This window comes from Lutra lutra, chromosome 7 (genome assembly GCF_902655055.1).
Source record: "Lutra lutra chromosome 7, mLutLut1.2, whole genome shotgun sequence".
NCBI classification, from domain to species: domain Eukaryota; kingdom Metazoa; phylum Chordata; class Mammalia; order Carnivora; family Mustelidae; genus Lutra; species Lutra lutra.
Genome location: NC_062284.1, coordinates 67,874,043 through 67,887,478, shown reverse-complemented (window position 1 = coordinate 67,887,478; position 13,436 = coordinate 67,874,043). Strand labels below are relative to the sequence as shown.

Genomic DNA, 13,436 nt, shown 5'->3' with positions numbered 1-13,436 from the left:
ACATTAAGTTAATGTGAAAATTGATGTGTGTCAAATCCATTAGGATTAAAATAAAATCTTTTAAGCAGAAAACAAAAAGAAATCTGAAATGTGGGGGTCCCAATTAGGGGCTCATGTACCTCACACTTCCCAGGGCATTAAGTGTCTTATTACTGTACGTGATAATTGATGTTGGACACAACTTTTCCACAACACAAATGTAGAACGTCAGCCACCAAACTGGAAATATGGTTCCATAAGGTCATGCTGCTAGTTAGTCATTTAATTCTTATAAATTGTTGAAAGTACTTATTTCTTTGGGAAGCAAAGTTTTGCAGCATTAGAGGGAGAGAGAACTGGATGATATAAGTAATAGGATGGAGGATAAAGTTGGGTAGCGAAACTCAGGGACTTAAATTAGCAGGAACTTACTACCTAGAAGGTAGTCACTTCTAAGGATACTTTCATACTTCTTATGGACTTATACCAATGTAATCTATTAATTTTATTATTGTTTTTTGAGAGAGAGAAAGAGAGAGTGGGGGGGGTCAGGGCAGAGGGAGAGGGAGAATCTTACAATATGGGGCTTGATCTCACAACATTGGGATCATGATCTGCACTAAAATCAAGAGTCAAATGCTTAAGTGACTGAGCCACCCAGGTGCCCCTAATGTTATTATTTCTTGTACATGGGGGATAAGTGAAAATTTATCATTTTAGGTACAGCTATGATTACTACCTTCCTCCACGGTGCAAAAATAATAGGAGTAGTGAGCTAAGACAGTATTATTAATTCTCTAAAAATATGGTTCTTTTTGATAGATGTTAAAATTCCATGCCATTATTTAAAGTCATTAACAACTTTAACCTAACTTTTAATAATATGACTAAAACAAATTAAGTTAATGGTAAGTGTAAATGTCTTTTTACACCTATGATACCTAGGAGCTATATTCTTCCCTCCCTCCTTTCCCTTACTCAGAAATCCCTAACCTAAGGATTTAATAATAGGAACATATTACATATGCCCTGTAGCATGACAATCATTTCCTGCCTGTGCTGAAGCTCACTTGGAAATATCTCCACGTCCCGTTTCATCTGACTATATCTCTTCATTTATACAACACTTCACTCAGTGGTTATTTACGACCAGACCCTCCTGTGGGTCTGGTCCTATGCCAGGTGGTAGGAATGGAGTCACAACCAGTACTCATGTTTGCAGTCTAAGCAGGAAGACACACCTTAAGCAAATGCTGACAAATAGGATGAGCGTTTCAAAGCCCAGCATGTTATGGGAACAAATAACAGGGAAACCTAAATTAATTGAAGGGGCTATAGAGGGTCTTTCTAAATGATCTACAAGCAAACAGCAAAACCAGGACCTGAGGGATGAGTGGGAATTATCCAGGCACAGAGAAGGAAATGGGGAAGGAGGGGTGAGAGAGGAAGAGAGTGTGAAAAGTATAAATGGGAATTAGAATTCCTGGTGTGCCTGGACCCCTTCCTAGATCACTGCACAGTTAGAGGACAGGAGAGAGAGAGAGACTTGGACCTAGAATAGAGTCCTAAGGAACTCCAAAGTTTTTGGTCCCATACACACCTTCCTTCCCAGCTCATCTTCCTCCTCGCCATTAAACAGATCGTCTTGGGACATTCTTCTGTCCTCAGTCCCTTGGCTTCTGAAGGGAACTCCCTGAAGGGAAAAAGCCATCATTCCTAGAATGATGTAACATATGCTCAGTAACAACACTCCCATTGGAGAAAAGGGGCATGGCCCTTTTTTTCCCTGTCAAGAACCCAAAAACATACATTTATGAAGGAATTAATGGTTATAGAGGTACTGTCTCAGCTTTATTCAAGATATTTCTTTTTGTAAGTGTAATCTTTGTCATAGAATCCAATTTATTTTTTCTGTTTATCTTGGTTTTAATTCTCTTCAAACCCAACAAACAGTGTAACCCCTTATACTTTCATGGTTTATATGTGCCTTAAGCCAAGATAAGCAGATCCAAACTTATGAAGAGATTTTATTTGGAGCCTGGAATATACTTTTCCAGAATTAGTTAAATCCAGAATGAATTTTAGCCATGATGGCTATCTCCTAGACAAGTTCACTGTCTTCTTCTGTTCTGGTTCGCCTGTATTAATGAGCTTAAATGTATATTTTGGAATGACAAATACAACAATAGAAGGTTCTATTGCAAGTGCCTGTTGTTCAGTTGCACTCTAACTGTAGGATAGTCTGTAACCGGTACAGAGCTACCTTCCATGTGGTGGCCCTGAGGTAACAGTTCATAACTGGGAGCCTTTCTGAATCTTGGGAAGGTGAGAGATGGTATTTGCAGTTTGGAAAAAGTCCTCCCGCTGGATACTTTTTTCCCCTGAAAATCACAGAGCTGTAACATTGTTTCCTTAGAAAAGCAGGTTCTGGGGCACCTGGGTGGCTCAGTGGGTTAAAGCCTCTGCCTTCAGCTTGGGTCATGATCCCAGAGTCCTGGGATTGGGCCCCACATCGGGCTCTCTGCTCACCAGGAAGCCTGCTTCCCCTTCTCTCTCTGCCTGCCTCTCTGCCTACTTGTGATCTCTGTCAAATAAATAAATAAAATATTTTTAAAAAAAGAAAGGAAAAGAAAAGCAGGTTCTAAGTTCCCCCGAGGAGCCAGAATGCTAGGAAGCCATCTCTTTAGACCTCAGCCACTAAGGTCATAGAGGGATAGAAGAACCCAACCCCCACTCCAGGGGCCATAACAAATAAGGCCACTCCTATTGTGGTAGGAAGGACTTTATTACTGTAGTGTCCGTTCATTCACAGACACCGAGAAATCAGGTGTTCCTAGCTTGGGGCCTCCTTGGGCCTATGTTTAAAAACTGTTCTGAAATTCCTGACCAGTGAGCAAATTAATAGCAGTTGCCAGAATAGCAAATACATAAATTTTATGGCTTTTCCTAGAGATTTATACATAAGCATTTGAGAGACACCTATACAAATATTTTCAATAAGGTTTGGCTTTTTTTTTTTCCTCCTAAGACATTTATTTATTCAAATACTGACTCAAAACCTGAATGCCAGTATATTATAAATACTGTAATAGCCTTCTGCTTGTTGACATAGTTAATTATAATTATCACCAGACTTATGAAAGAAACCTATCCTTGCTATTAAATTCTCTTGTGGAAAAAATTAATTAGCTAAACAGAATAATGTTTCCCTGACCTTCAAGTTAAAATGGAAATAAGATCCTTGTAATCAAGAAGACATTAAATTCCCCAAACCCTAAGGGTTTGCACTTGAAAACTTTGGTACTTAAAGTATATACACTGCATACATGATGTATTTGTTTTCTGCCACCAATCTTCTCTTCAGCAGGTTGGATAGGTTCTTGGAGTAACACTTGGCAAAAAGAAATTTTGGAATGTGTGAGGGCTGGCATATGTGATTAAGCTCTTCTCAGCCACACACTTGACCCCAAGAAAGATTTTAAATTTGGTTATAGAGTGGAGTACATATATGTATTTTAAGGCAACATTGCTGGGTTAAATAGAATAGTGCAATTGAAGAAAAGGAATGGTCGTTTTCAAGAGAGACTCGGTAAGACATGAATGCTTCTGTGTAATCCTATGGAACAGTAAACCTGATGTGGTCAGTTCATGCCATGGTCTCTAAGGGGCAGATGAGTCGGGGCCTTGTGTTAAAGAGTGACTCAGAACATAGGGGGTCAAATATGCTGAGAAAGGTAGACCAGGTGGACATTTTTATTTCAGCATCTGTTCATTCATCTGACAAACATTTTTCCTTTGAGTGCCTGCTTTGTACCAGGTATTGAAGTTGCAGAAGATACACAGATAAGTGAGTTGTAGTCTCTTCTTAAGGACTCGGGGAATTTGCTGTCTCAAGGAGAAGACAGACAGACAAGTAAACATACATTATGTTATGGAGTGGCACCTGACCCAGCCTGGGGGAAGGAAGGACTAAAGGGAAGGCTTCTTGAAGGAGGTGAATTCAGAACAGAATCTTAAAGGACAAATGGGGATTAGGTACAGAAAGGGATAGCAGGAGCTAAGAACCATGTGCAGAGCCCTAGCATCAATGAATAAATAGGTAACTGAGCAGATATTATCTAGTAAGCAGGCACTATTTCCAGTGAGTGCCTCACCCACATTCTTTCATTTATCCTCACAAGTGTATTCTAAGCCAGGCATCCCCATTTTACAGAAATGAAAACTAACACTTTGAGACATTAAGTAAATTGCCCTAGGCCACACCAACAGTAAGAAGTATCACAGGGGTTTGAATGCAGGTCCATGTTAATTTAGAAGCAGACCTCTTACAAACACTTGTGATCATAGTCTACTTTCAGTAAATTTTTATCAGCAGACACTCCTAAATAAATGGTAATTCAATCACATATAAGTTTTACATATATATATATATGCTAATATGTTATACATGTCTTACAACACACACAAAAATAGAACATTTCAAATTTAGAGTTAATGATAATAAAGGCATTTTAAAAATGTCTTGGTGAGGGACGCCTGGGTGGCTCAGTTGGTTAAGCAGCTGCCTTCGGCTCAGGTCATGATCCCAGCGTCCTGGGATCGAGTCCCACATCGGGCTCCTTGCTCAGCAGGGAGCCTGCTTCTTCCTCTGCCTCTGCCTGCCACTCTGTCTGCCTGTGCTCACTCTCTCTCCCTCTCTCTCTCTGACAAATAAATAAATAAAATCTTTAAAAAAAAATGTCTTGGTGACATTCATAGAAAATGTTAATATGTTAATAAAATTATGCTAATATGCATGGATTATAACACACACAGAAAATAGACAATTTTAAAGTTAGAGTTAATGATAATAAAGACATTTTAAAAATATGTTGCTAATTATAGTGGCTGAATACTCTCATTAGATAATATCTCAGTATCTCAAGGTAATATCATTGGGATGTCATTGGGCTGTATATTGGGCTAACGTGTCCAAATATACATTTAGAGCATTCACTGACAAAATAGGCATACATCCACATTTCAGATCTTGATTATTTTAACTTTTGGGAGGCCAGAGTTCTGATCTAATTAGCTCATTCTTGTTTATAAGCTCAGGATGCAGCTGAGGAAGAGTTTGTAATAAAAGAATGATCTTCCATCTTTGATTTACTTGCAGCGATCTTTTAGCCACTTACCCATTTATGAAAGTAAGTTTAGTTTAAACTAGATAATATAATTCATAAATCCACATAACCAAGCAAATGGAGACTGTCATGTCTTGTAAAATGCAACAAAGAAATGAGGTGCCCTGACCCCCCCTTCTTTATAAATCCCACTCCTCCTCAGGATATCCCATATGCAGAGTATGTTGGGGGACAACATGATGTGTGACAGCTGGCAGACCAAGAGGAAAGAAGGAGTAGGTAGTAAGGCTGTAGTCTTCTAACTGGGCTTCCCCTATTTGGTGTACCCTTGAGTTTCTGTATTTTATATTATGAGAATTATAGCACTATTCATCATGATGTGAAATCCAATATAAAGTTGGTCCTTTTGGGGCCACATTAAAGGGGTTTAATGTCAGAAACAATAAAAGGACTGATGTTTTATGGTAAGACAGTGGAATGTCAGTGTCGCCACTTCAGGTCAGCCCACAGGAGTCTTGTAGCCCATGTGGCCAAAAATACAAATGAAGTTGTTTAAACAGAAAAACAAAAATATTCTGTCCTGGCATTCTGAGGACAGAACCATCTGGATGGTACAAAATACTTTGTGCCATTGGGTACCGAAATCTGATGCTAGCTAGCATCCATTCATTCAGTGACTGTTTGTTGTCATATTATGTGCCAGGTGTGTGCACACAGGAGATAGGATCCCTACCTTCATGGAACATGGAGTATAGATGCAGGGCAGACATTAAACAAAATGACGTAATAGAATTATTCTTGTGATAGGGGCTCCAAAGGTGAAGAACAAACTTCTAGGAAAGCAGAGAGTCTTAGTGTGGTCTGAGAAGGTCAGCGAAGGTTCTATTGAGAAAAGAGATATTTAAACTAACATCTGAAGAGTGAGGGTCGTGGAGAAGTGGTGGGAAGAGCCTATCAATCAGAGAAGATGATCTTATGGTGGAGATTATCCTTGAAGAAGGTCAATGTGACTGAGGGGCACATGGAGGTACAAGGGAAGCTAGACAGACAGGACCTGTCTGGGGGCTTGGGGCTTGTTGAAGAGTTTGAGTTTTATCCAAAGAACAATTGGAGGTAGTTAAGGGGTTCTTAAACCACTGAAAAATATAATCAGATTTCAATAAAAAGATCATTTTGGCCACAGCGTATAGAATAGAAGAGGAGGGAACAGAGTAAGAGGGAAGAAGGCGATAACCTGAGGGGTGGGTTCTTTCCATTAAATACCAGAATAAACATCAACAATTGATTTGACGCTGAGCTTAGCAAAACAAAACTTTGGGCATAGAGAGAAGACAGACTTTGCATTCTTAATAATTTTAAATAATGAGGATTTTGAAAAGCAGTTTAAGGGCACCTGAGTGGCTTAGTTGGTTTGGCATCCAACTCTTGATTTTGGCTCAGATCATGAGCTCAGGTTGGGAGACGGAGCCCCATACTGGGTTTCACGAAGGATGTGGAGCCTACTTAAGAGTCTCTCCCTCTCCCTTTATCCTCTCCCACCCCAGCTTGTGTGTGCATGCTATCTCTCTCTCTAAAAAATGTGGGGTGCCTGGGTGGCTCTGTGGGTTAAGTGTGTGACTCTTGGTTTCAGCTCAGGTCATGATCTTGGGGTTGAGGGATCGAGCCCCACATTGGGCTCTGTGCTCAGTGCAGAGGCCACTTGTCCCTCTCCTTCTGCTCCTTTCCCTGCTAGGGCTCTCTCTCTCTCAAATAAATAGAGAAACAAATAAAAATCTTTTTTTTTAAAAAAGGCAGTTTAAATAATAGATTTCCACGTTCTGTATGGCACATGTGTTTTCTTGGTTCCTGGACCGCAGCCCTGAGCAGTGTTAAGTGTGGTTTGTATTGTTCGCTGGACAGTTGGCTCTCTTTTTTCTCTGGCTGTTCCTCTCTCAGGTCTTCCTGGTTTGTTTCCTATCTGGTGTTGAAGCAGAGGGTTAGCTGAGGGGCTGTCAGAGAGATTCTGGGAGTCCAAGGGCAGGGTTCTTTCTCTCAAAGCCTGGTGCTCATCTTGTTTTTACAGGTCAAATCTAGAAGTCAGTATTAAAATCTGTATGGGATGGGGGTGGCTTTTCCCTCCCTATCAGTTCTAGACTCAAACATGATTTTACTTATTGTTTGCAAAGTAAAAATATGATACATTGATCATTAATCACTACAGGTAATGCACCAGAGAGAGGAGTGCAGTCCCATCGAGATGCCTCATTAATGAAGCAGACATGTCGAGTGGATTTCTTCAATGACCCCTGCTACATAAATACACAGGCTCTTCAAAGTAGACTTGGCTCTACCCCAAATCAGGGCTCAGCTCACCCCCTGGGGAGCCCATGGCACCGTGAAAGTAAGTAGCTGCTCACTGGCTGTATTAGTTTCCTATGGCTGCTGTAACAAGTTACGGCAAACTGGGTGTCTTAAGGCAACAGAAATTTATTCTGTCACAGTTCTGGAGTGGTTCCTTCTGGAGGCTTGGAGGAGGAGCCATTCCATGCCTTTCTCCCAGCTTCTAGTGACTGTTGGCAATTTTTGGTGTTACTCGGCTTGTAGACACATCAGTCTCTGTCTCAGTCTTCACATGGCCTTCACCTCTATGTCTCAAACCTCTCTCTCCTGTGTCTTCCAGGACAATACCTTTCTCTTCTAGGTCGGCCCTAAATCCAGGAAGATCTCATCTCGAGATCCTTGATTTAATTACACATACAAAGACCCTTTTTTTCAAATGAAGCCACATTCACAGGGACTGGGGATCAGGACTCGAACATATCATTTGGGGGGCCACTATGCAACTCACTACATTGTCTCTCATTTTCAGGAAGGCTGTTTCATTGGCCTCATTTTCAGGGAATGAAAAGGATTCTTACCTCAGTCTTATACCATGGTTAATTGTGGAGATGTTATGGATTTCAAGGTATTGGGACTTTGATTTTGAATAATCTTTTCAGATACTTTAATGGCTCCCAACTTTTGGTTTCTCCTGTGTACTTTTGCTGAAGTAAGGACTGTCAAAGCCAGGAGATGATTTTGAATTTGTTGGCTTGCATGCATGAGGAACAATGACCATTGTCTGGCTCTGCTTAGTGATAGTTTTACTTTTATTCATTTCTAAACTCCTTGTTAAGTCATCAATACAGCACTAAAATAACATGGCTCCTTTCTTCAGCCATAGCCTGTGAGTAAAATACAGTAAGACAAACATCATTTTCCTGCTAAATTGCTTCCAGGGGTAAATACATGAAGGAACATAAATAAATAAAGGCAAAACAAACAAAAAGCCTACAATCGATTAAAAAATAAGTAAACCAAAAAATGCTTTTTGTAAAATATTAAAGTCTATTGGGTTCAAATTTGGGTGAGCCAAATTTGGTTCACTCCAAAGATGGAGAGCCAGTTGTTCAGAAAGTCCTTTTGCTAGCCGAGGAAGTCTCTCCAGACTGCCAAGGGCAACTTTCCAGCTAGTGTGAGCAAAGACAAGATAAATTTTGAAGGAGATATTGCTGAACCTGGACTTCATCAGACCATATTAACTCCTAAACTAAGAAACAAAGGTCCTCATTGCCAACCACATGACAAGTGAGCCACCTTCTTGCAAGCCTTCTAAGACCCATCTTGGCAACCAGACAACCTAGTTGGATTCTTTGGAAGCAAACACTGAGATGGGGTTTTGGCCTGTGGGGTCTTTATCGGGATCACTATCAGGAAGGGGGGGGGAGCCAGTAGGCTTAGGCAGAAGGAGAAGCAGTTCAAACATAGCCTCAGGCAACCCTACTGAGAGTATGTGGGGCCCTTCAGAACTGTCCCACACTGGTCCCAAAGGGTTGGGCTTTTATCCCACTTGTCTCGGTCTTAAGGTAGAGGCTTCATGAGGGAGGGCAAGCCTTTGGGCAAGGCAGCATTCTGCTGGTGAGGCAGAGCCTGAAGGGGCAGTCAGCTGCAGGCTGGCTGTTGACATCTGGGGCACTTGGTCCTTCACTGTCTGGAAAATGGAGGCTAAGTAGTTATAACGAAGCTAACAATTACCCAGTTATCTGGGTAGCGCATCTCCGTGTTCACCACAGAGGGTATCTGGGGTCACGGATGATGGGATATGCAGTTGATTCATATTTCTGCAGTGAATTTAACTGTTCAGTGTTCAGTGACTAGTGTGGATAAGGCAGTATTTGTTGGAGGGACAGTTTTTTGAAAGAAGTTTCTGAGGTCCAGAAACTGGTTCCTCAGAAACTTCTATTAAAAGTAACTTGCTAAGAATATATACTTGATAGCTTCCATTTCACGGACTTCTCAAAGTACCAGTGTATTATTAGAAAAGTCATTTATTGGGTGCCCCAAATTAGGTGATCTGGGATAGTCATTGATTCATAACTGCAGTTCCTTTACAAACAAATCTCTAATGTTAGAAATCTTTAAAACTCAGCCAGGATATGGAAGCAACCTAAGTGTCCATCAATATATGAATAGATAAGGAAGGTGTGTGTGTGTGTGTGTGTGTGTGTGTGTGAGAGAGAGAGAGAGAGAGAGAGAGAGAGAATATTATTACCCAGCCATAAAAATTCACAGCCATAAAAAAGGATGAGATGGGGCCATTTACATCAATATGGATGGACCTTGAGAGCATTATGCTTAGTCGGAAATAAGTCAGACTGAGAAAGTCGAATCCTGTGTGATTTCACTCATATGTGGAATCTAAAAAGACAGCAAATGAATAAACAAACAAGAAGCAGAATTAGACCTATAAATACAGGGGGAAAAACTGATGGTTGCCAGAGAGGAGAGGGCTGAGGGGATGTGCAAAATGGGTGGATAAAAGCCTCCAGTTATGGAATGAATAAGTCATTGGAATAAAAGGCATAGCATAGGGGGAAAAATCTGTGTCATTTAAGCAAAGAAACATTGCCTTTTGCCATAGACAATTCAAGGTAAAAATCAATCTATAATAACATTCCTGTCATTAGTTGGAGGTAAATAAAGTCACTTTTGTCCAAAACTATACTATCAAAATGTGTTTTCCCTGATTTTAGCCTTCTTTTTTCATCTTTTTGCCTCTCCCTGCATTAGTGGCAGTGTGTTTAATAATTTAGGCTTCTGGTATTTTTTACTTTTTATTTCCTACTAGGCTATAATGTTCCATAGCCCTCCTGGGCTTCTTGCTACCATTGCTCTCTCCAAAAAAATTAATTCCAGCTCCAAAAGTATAAATAATATTGATTTAATAAAAATGAAGTAAGATGGAGTGGGGATAACTTTATACATACTTTTCTGCAAAATGTCTTAAATACACATTTTAACCTTTGCTCCATAATGTTTCATGCTGTGTCTCTCCTTACTTCCTCAAACACCCTCATTAGCTTCGTTAGACCTACTTAGCCTCCATTTTCCAGACAGAAGCTTACTGATTAGTTCAGTAAGACAAAACAAAAACAACTCCAGAGACATGAACCTAGTATTTCTCAAGCATGGCTCCCAGGCTCCTCGGTCCATCCTATCATGCCACCAATGTAAGAAAAGTTCCATACAATCTTTATTTTTATCAAACATAGCAGAAGGAAATCACTGGTATTGATACAATCTAATCTGTGTATCAATTTATTGTCCTAGTAGAGCCAGTCATAACAAAGAAACTCCCTCAACATAATAGTGTAAAAAAACACCAAAGTTTACTTTTCCTGTAGCCCACAGATTGGTGGTACAGGACTGTGAGACTGCTTTGTCATTCTCAATGCCTGGGTGGTTGCATCTCTGGTCTAAGATGTTGCATCTCTGGCCTGAGTTTCAGTACAGCCTGAGATCTTTAATCTGGCTTAAAGTCTTTGGTCTCTGGTCTATAAGCTTGGGCTCCTACTATCACATGAGTGTTCAGCCAGTAGGAAGAAAGAAAGACAAGAAGAGTGTGCATACATTCCTTGGAATGTATGGGCCCAGAAATGGAAGGCAGGCATCATTTCTTTTCACCTGCCCTCCACACAGCTTAGACATGTGGTCAGACCTAGCTTCAAAGGGGCTAGAGTAGTTGTTCTGGCAGGGTGGCTATGTGCCCAGCTATAACTTAGGAACTCTATAACATCATGCAAGGGAGAACAGGTATTGGTACACAACTGCCTGCCTGCTGCAGATATCCATGAGCTGTTCTTTTCACAGAGAACATACTTGCTCTCTCCCAAAGGGAGACCTTGCAAATATCTCATACAGTTAGAGCATTCAGCTTAAAACCCATGACACCTGGATGATGTGAAGTGCTCTCAATCAAGATTGGATGGGGATCCTTATTATTTGCCAAATTGTCTGTCCCCTCCCACACCCAAAATTAGTGGTGAAAAGAGGGATAAGATAACCATCATAAAAAAACCTACAGGCACTAAAGGGAAGCATCCAAGACACAGGGGTCACTGGTACATAGCAATGACCAAATCCCATCAAGCGGTAATTGTGAAGACTCCCTGAGCTGGAATTGGAGAAAATTATTTGCTTGGACTCTGGTTCAGCTTTAGGACAGGAGTCTCCTTGTCCGTTGCTATCTATGAGCCTGGACTGTGTCCTCTGGGTTGTTCCCGCCATTATGCTCTGCGGACGCATCTAAAGGCAATGATGGAGAAAGTGCCTTTTTGGGGGTGTCACTACTTTTTGCAACCTATTTTCTGTGGGTGTGGGCTTGATAAATTGGAGTCTGCTTTAGAAGCCAAAAAGGCATAGACAAGGAGGGATTGTGATTCATTGGCAATGTCATTTCCTTAAAAACTCAGTAGGATTCTCCTGTATTTGCTTAGAAGTTCCTCATGAACTTTCCCACAATGTTCCTTTCTTAGCTTCCTATTGCCTGAAGGATGCCTTCTCACTTTCCTGTTGGTAATTTTTGTGTTCTCTCTTCTTGATTACTGTTCTTTGAGATTTGTGAATTTAATTAATCTTTCTAAAGGACCCAGGTTTTGGTTTCATTTTCTCTATTGCTTTCTATTTTGTTTCATTGATTTCCATTTTTATCTTTTTTATATTTTCTTTGTACTCTCAATTAAATTTTCTCTTCTATATCCAGCTTGTACTATCTTTTCTTCTATTGGCTTTATAGTTTTTTTCCATAATAAAATATTTACTTCACATGGACTTTATATTTTCTATGAGGTAGGGCGGGGTCTAACTTCATTTTGCCTATGTAAGTGATCCAATTTTGCAAAAACCATTGACTAAGTAATCTCCTCTTTCTCTAATGTCACTCCCCATTAGGCTAGATTCTATGTATGTGAATATATTTCTGAGCCTTTATTATACTTTTTCTAATCCCCTACTTACCTGTTTTATAACAGTATACTAATTAGTAGGGCTTTGTAATATAACTTAATAGACATATAATTCTTTCTTTATATTACAAATAATTTTTCAGTGGGTATTATCTCAAACTTTCACTTATTACTGACATTATATGTTAATATCTTTTTCTACCAACTTTTTAAGCACTTTGTAGAGGTGAATGTATTTTTCCCCTCAATAATGCAGTTAAGTCCTATTTTGTAATTTTCACACACTCAAGATCCCATATTGATAAAAAATGTATGGTCAATTCTCATAGTTCATGCATTCCATATTGGAGAATTTGTTTGCTTGCTAATATGTATTTGTAACCCCAAAATACTCATGGCACTCTTGTGGTCATATGTAGATATGCACAGAGCAAGAAAAAATTTGAGTTGCCCAATGCACACTTTTCCAGCTAAGGTCAAATAAGTAACACTCTGCCTTCTCGTTCCAGCTCTCGTATTGTAAATAGGTATCCTTTTGCAGGCCATTTAGTGCCACATATTTTGCATTTTTGTGCTATTTGTTAATGATTTTGCTCTTTAAATAGTTTCCAAGGGGCACCTGGGTGGCTCGGTTGGTTAAGCGACTGCCTTCAGCTCAGGTCATGATCCTGGAGTCCGGGGATCAAGTCCCACATCGGGCTCCTAGTTCCATGGGGAGTCTGCTTCTCCCTCTGACCTTCTCCCCTCTCATGCTCTCTCTCACTCTCTCTCTCTCAAATAAATAAAGTCTTTTAAAAAATAAAAAATTTTTAAAAAAGTAAAATAATCTCCTAGTGTTGTGCTGAAGTGCTGTCTATTATTCCCAAGCGCAGAAGATTGCGATGTACCCTGATGGAGAAAATCCACATATTAGATAAGCTTTATTCAGGTGTGCATTGGCTGTAAGTCCAGTGTTCCTGAGTCAACAGTATATATGAAATAAGGAGTCTTTAAACAGGAACACACATAAAACAAGGTTATGTATTTATTGATTGATGAACATGTACTGACCTGAGGCTTGGAGGAACCT

At 40.1% G+C, this 13,436-nt stretch overlaps 1 protein-coding gene across 3 annotated transcripts in view; it reads left to right on the top strand.

The window, feature by feature from the left end:
- Positions 1 to 13,436, top strand: part of SHC4 (SHC adaptor protein 4) — a 136,015-nt gene that overhangs the window by 103,814 nt on the left and 18,765 nt on the right. For all 3 annotated transcript variants that reach the window (XM_047738069.1, XM_047738070.1, XM_047738071.1), the window contains one exon: positions 7,306 to 7,485. In XM_047738069.1, coding sequence (XP_047594025.1) covers positions 7,306 to 7,485 — 180 coding nt within the window. The remainder of the gene's footprint in view (positions 1 to 7,305; positions 7,486 to 13,436) is intronic.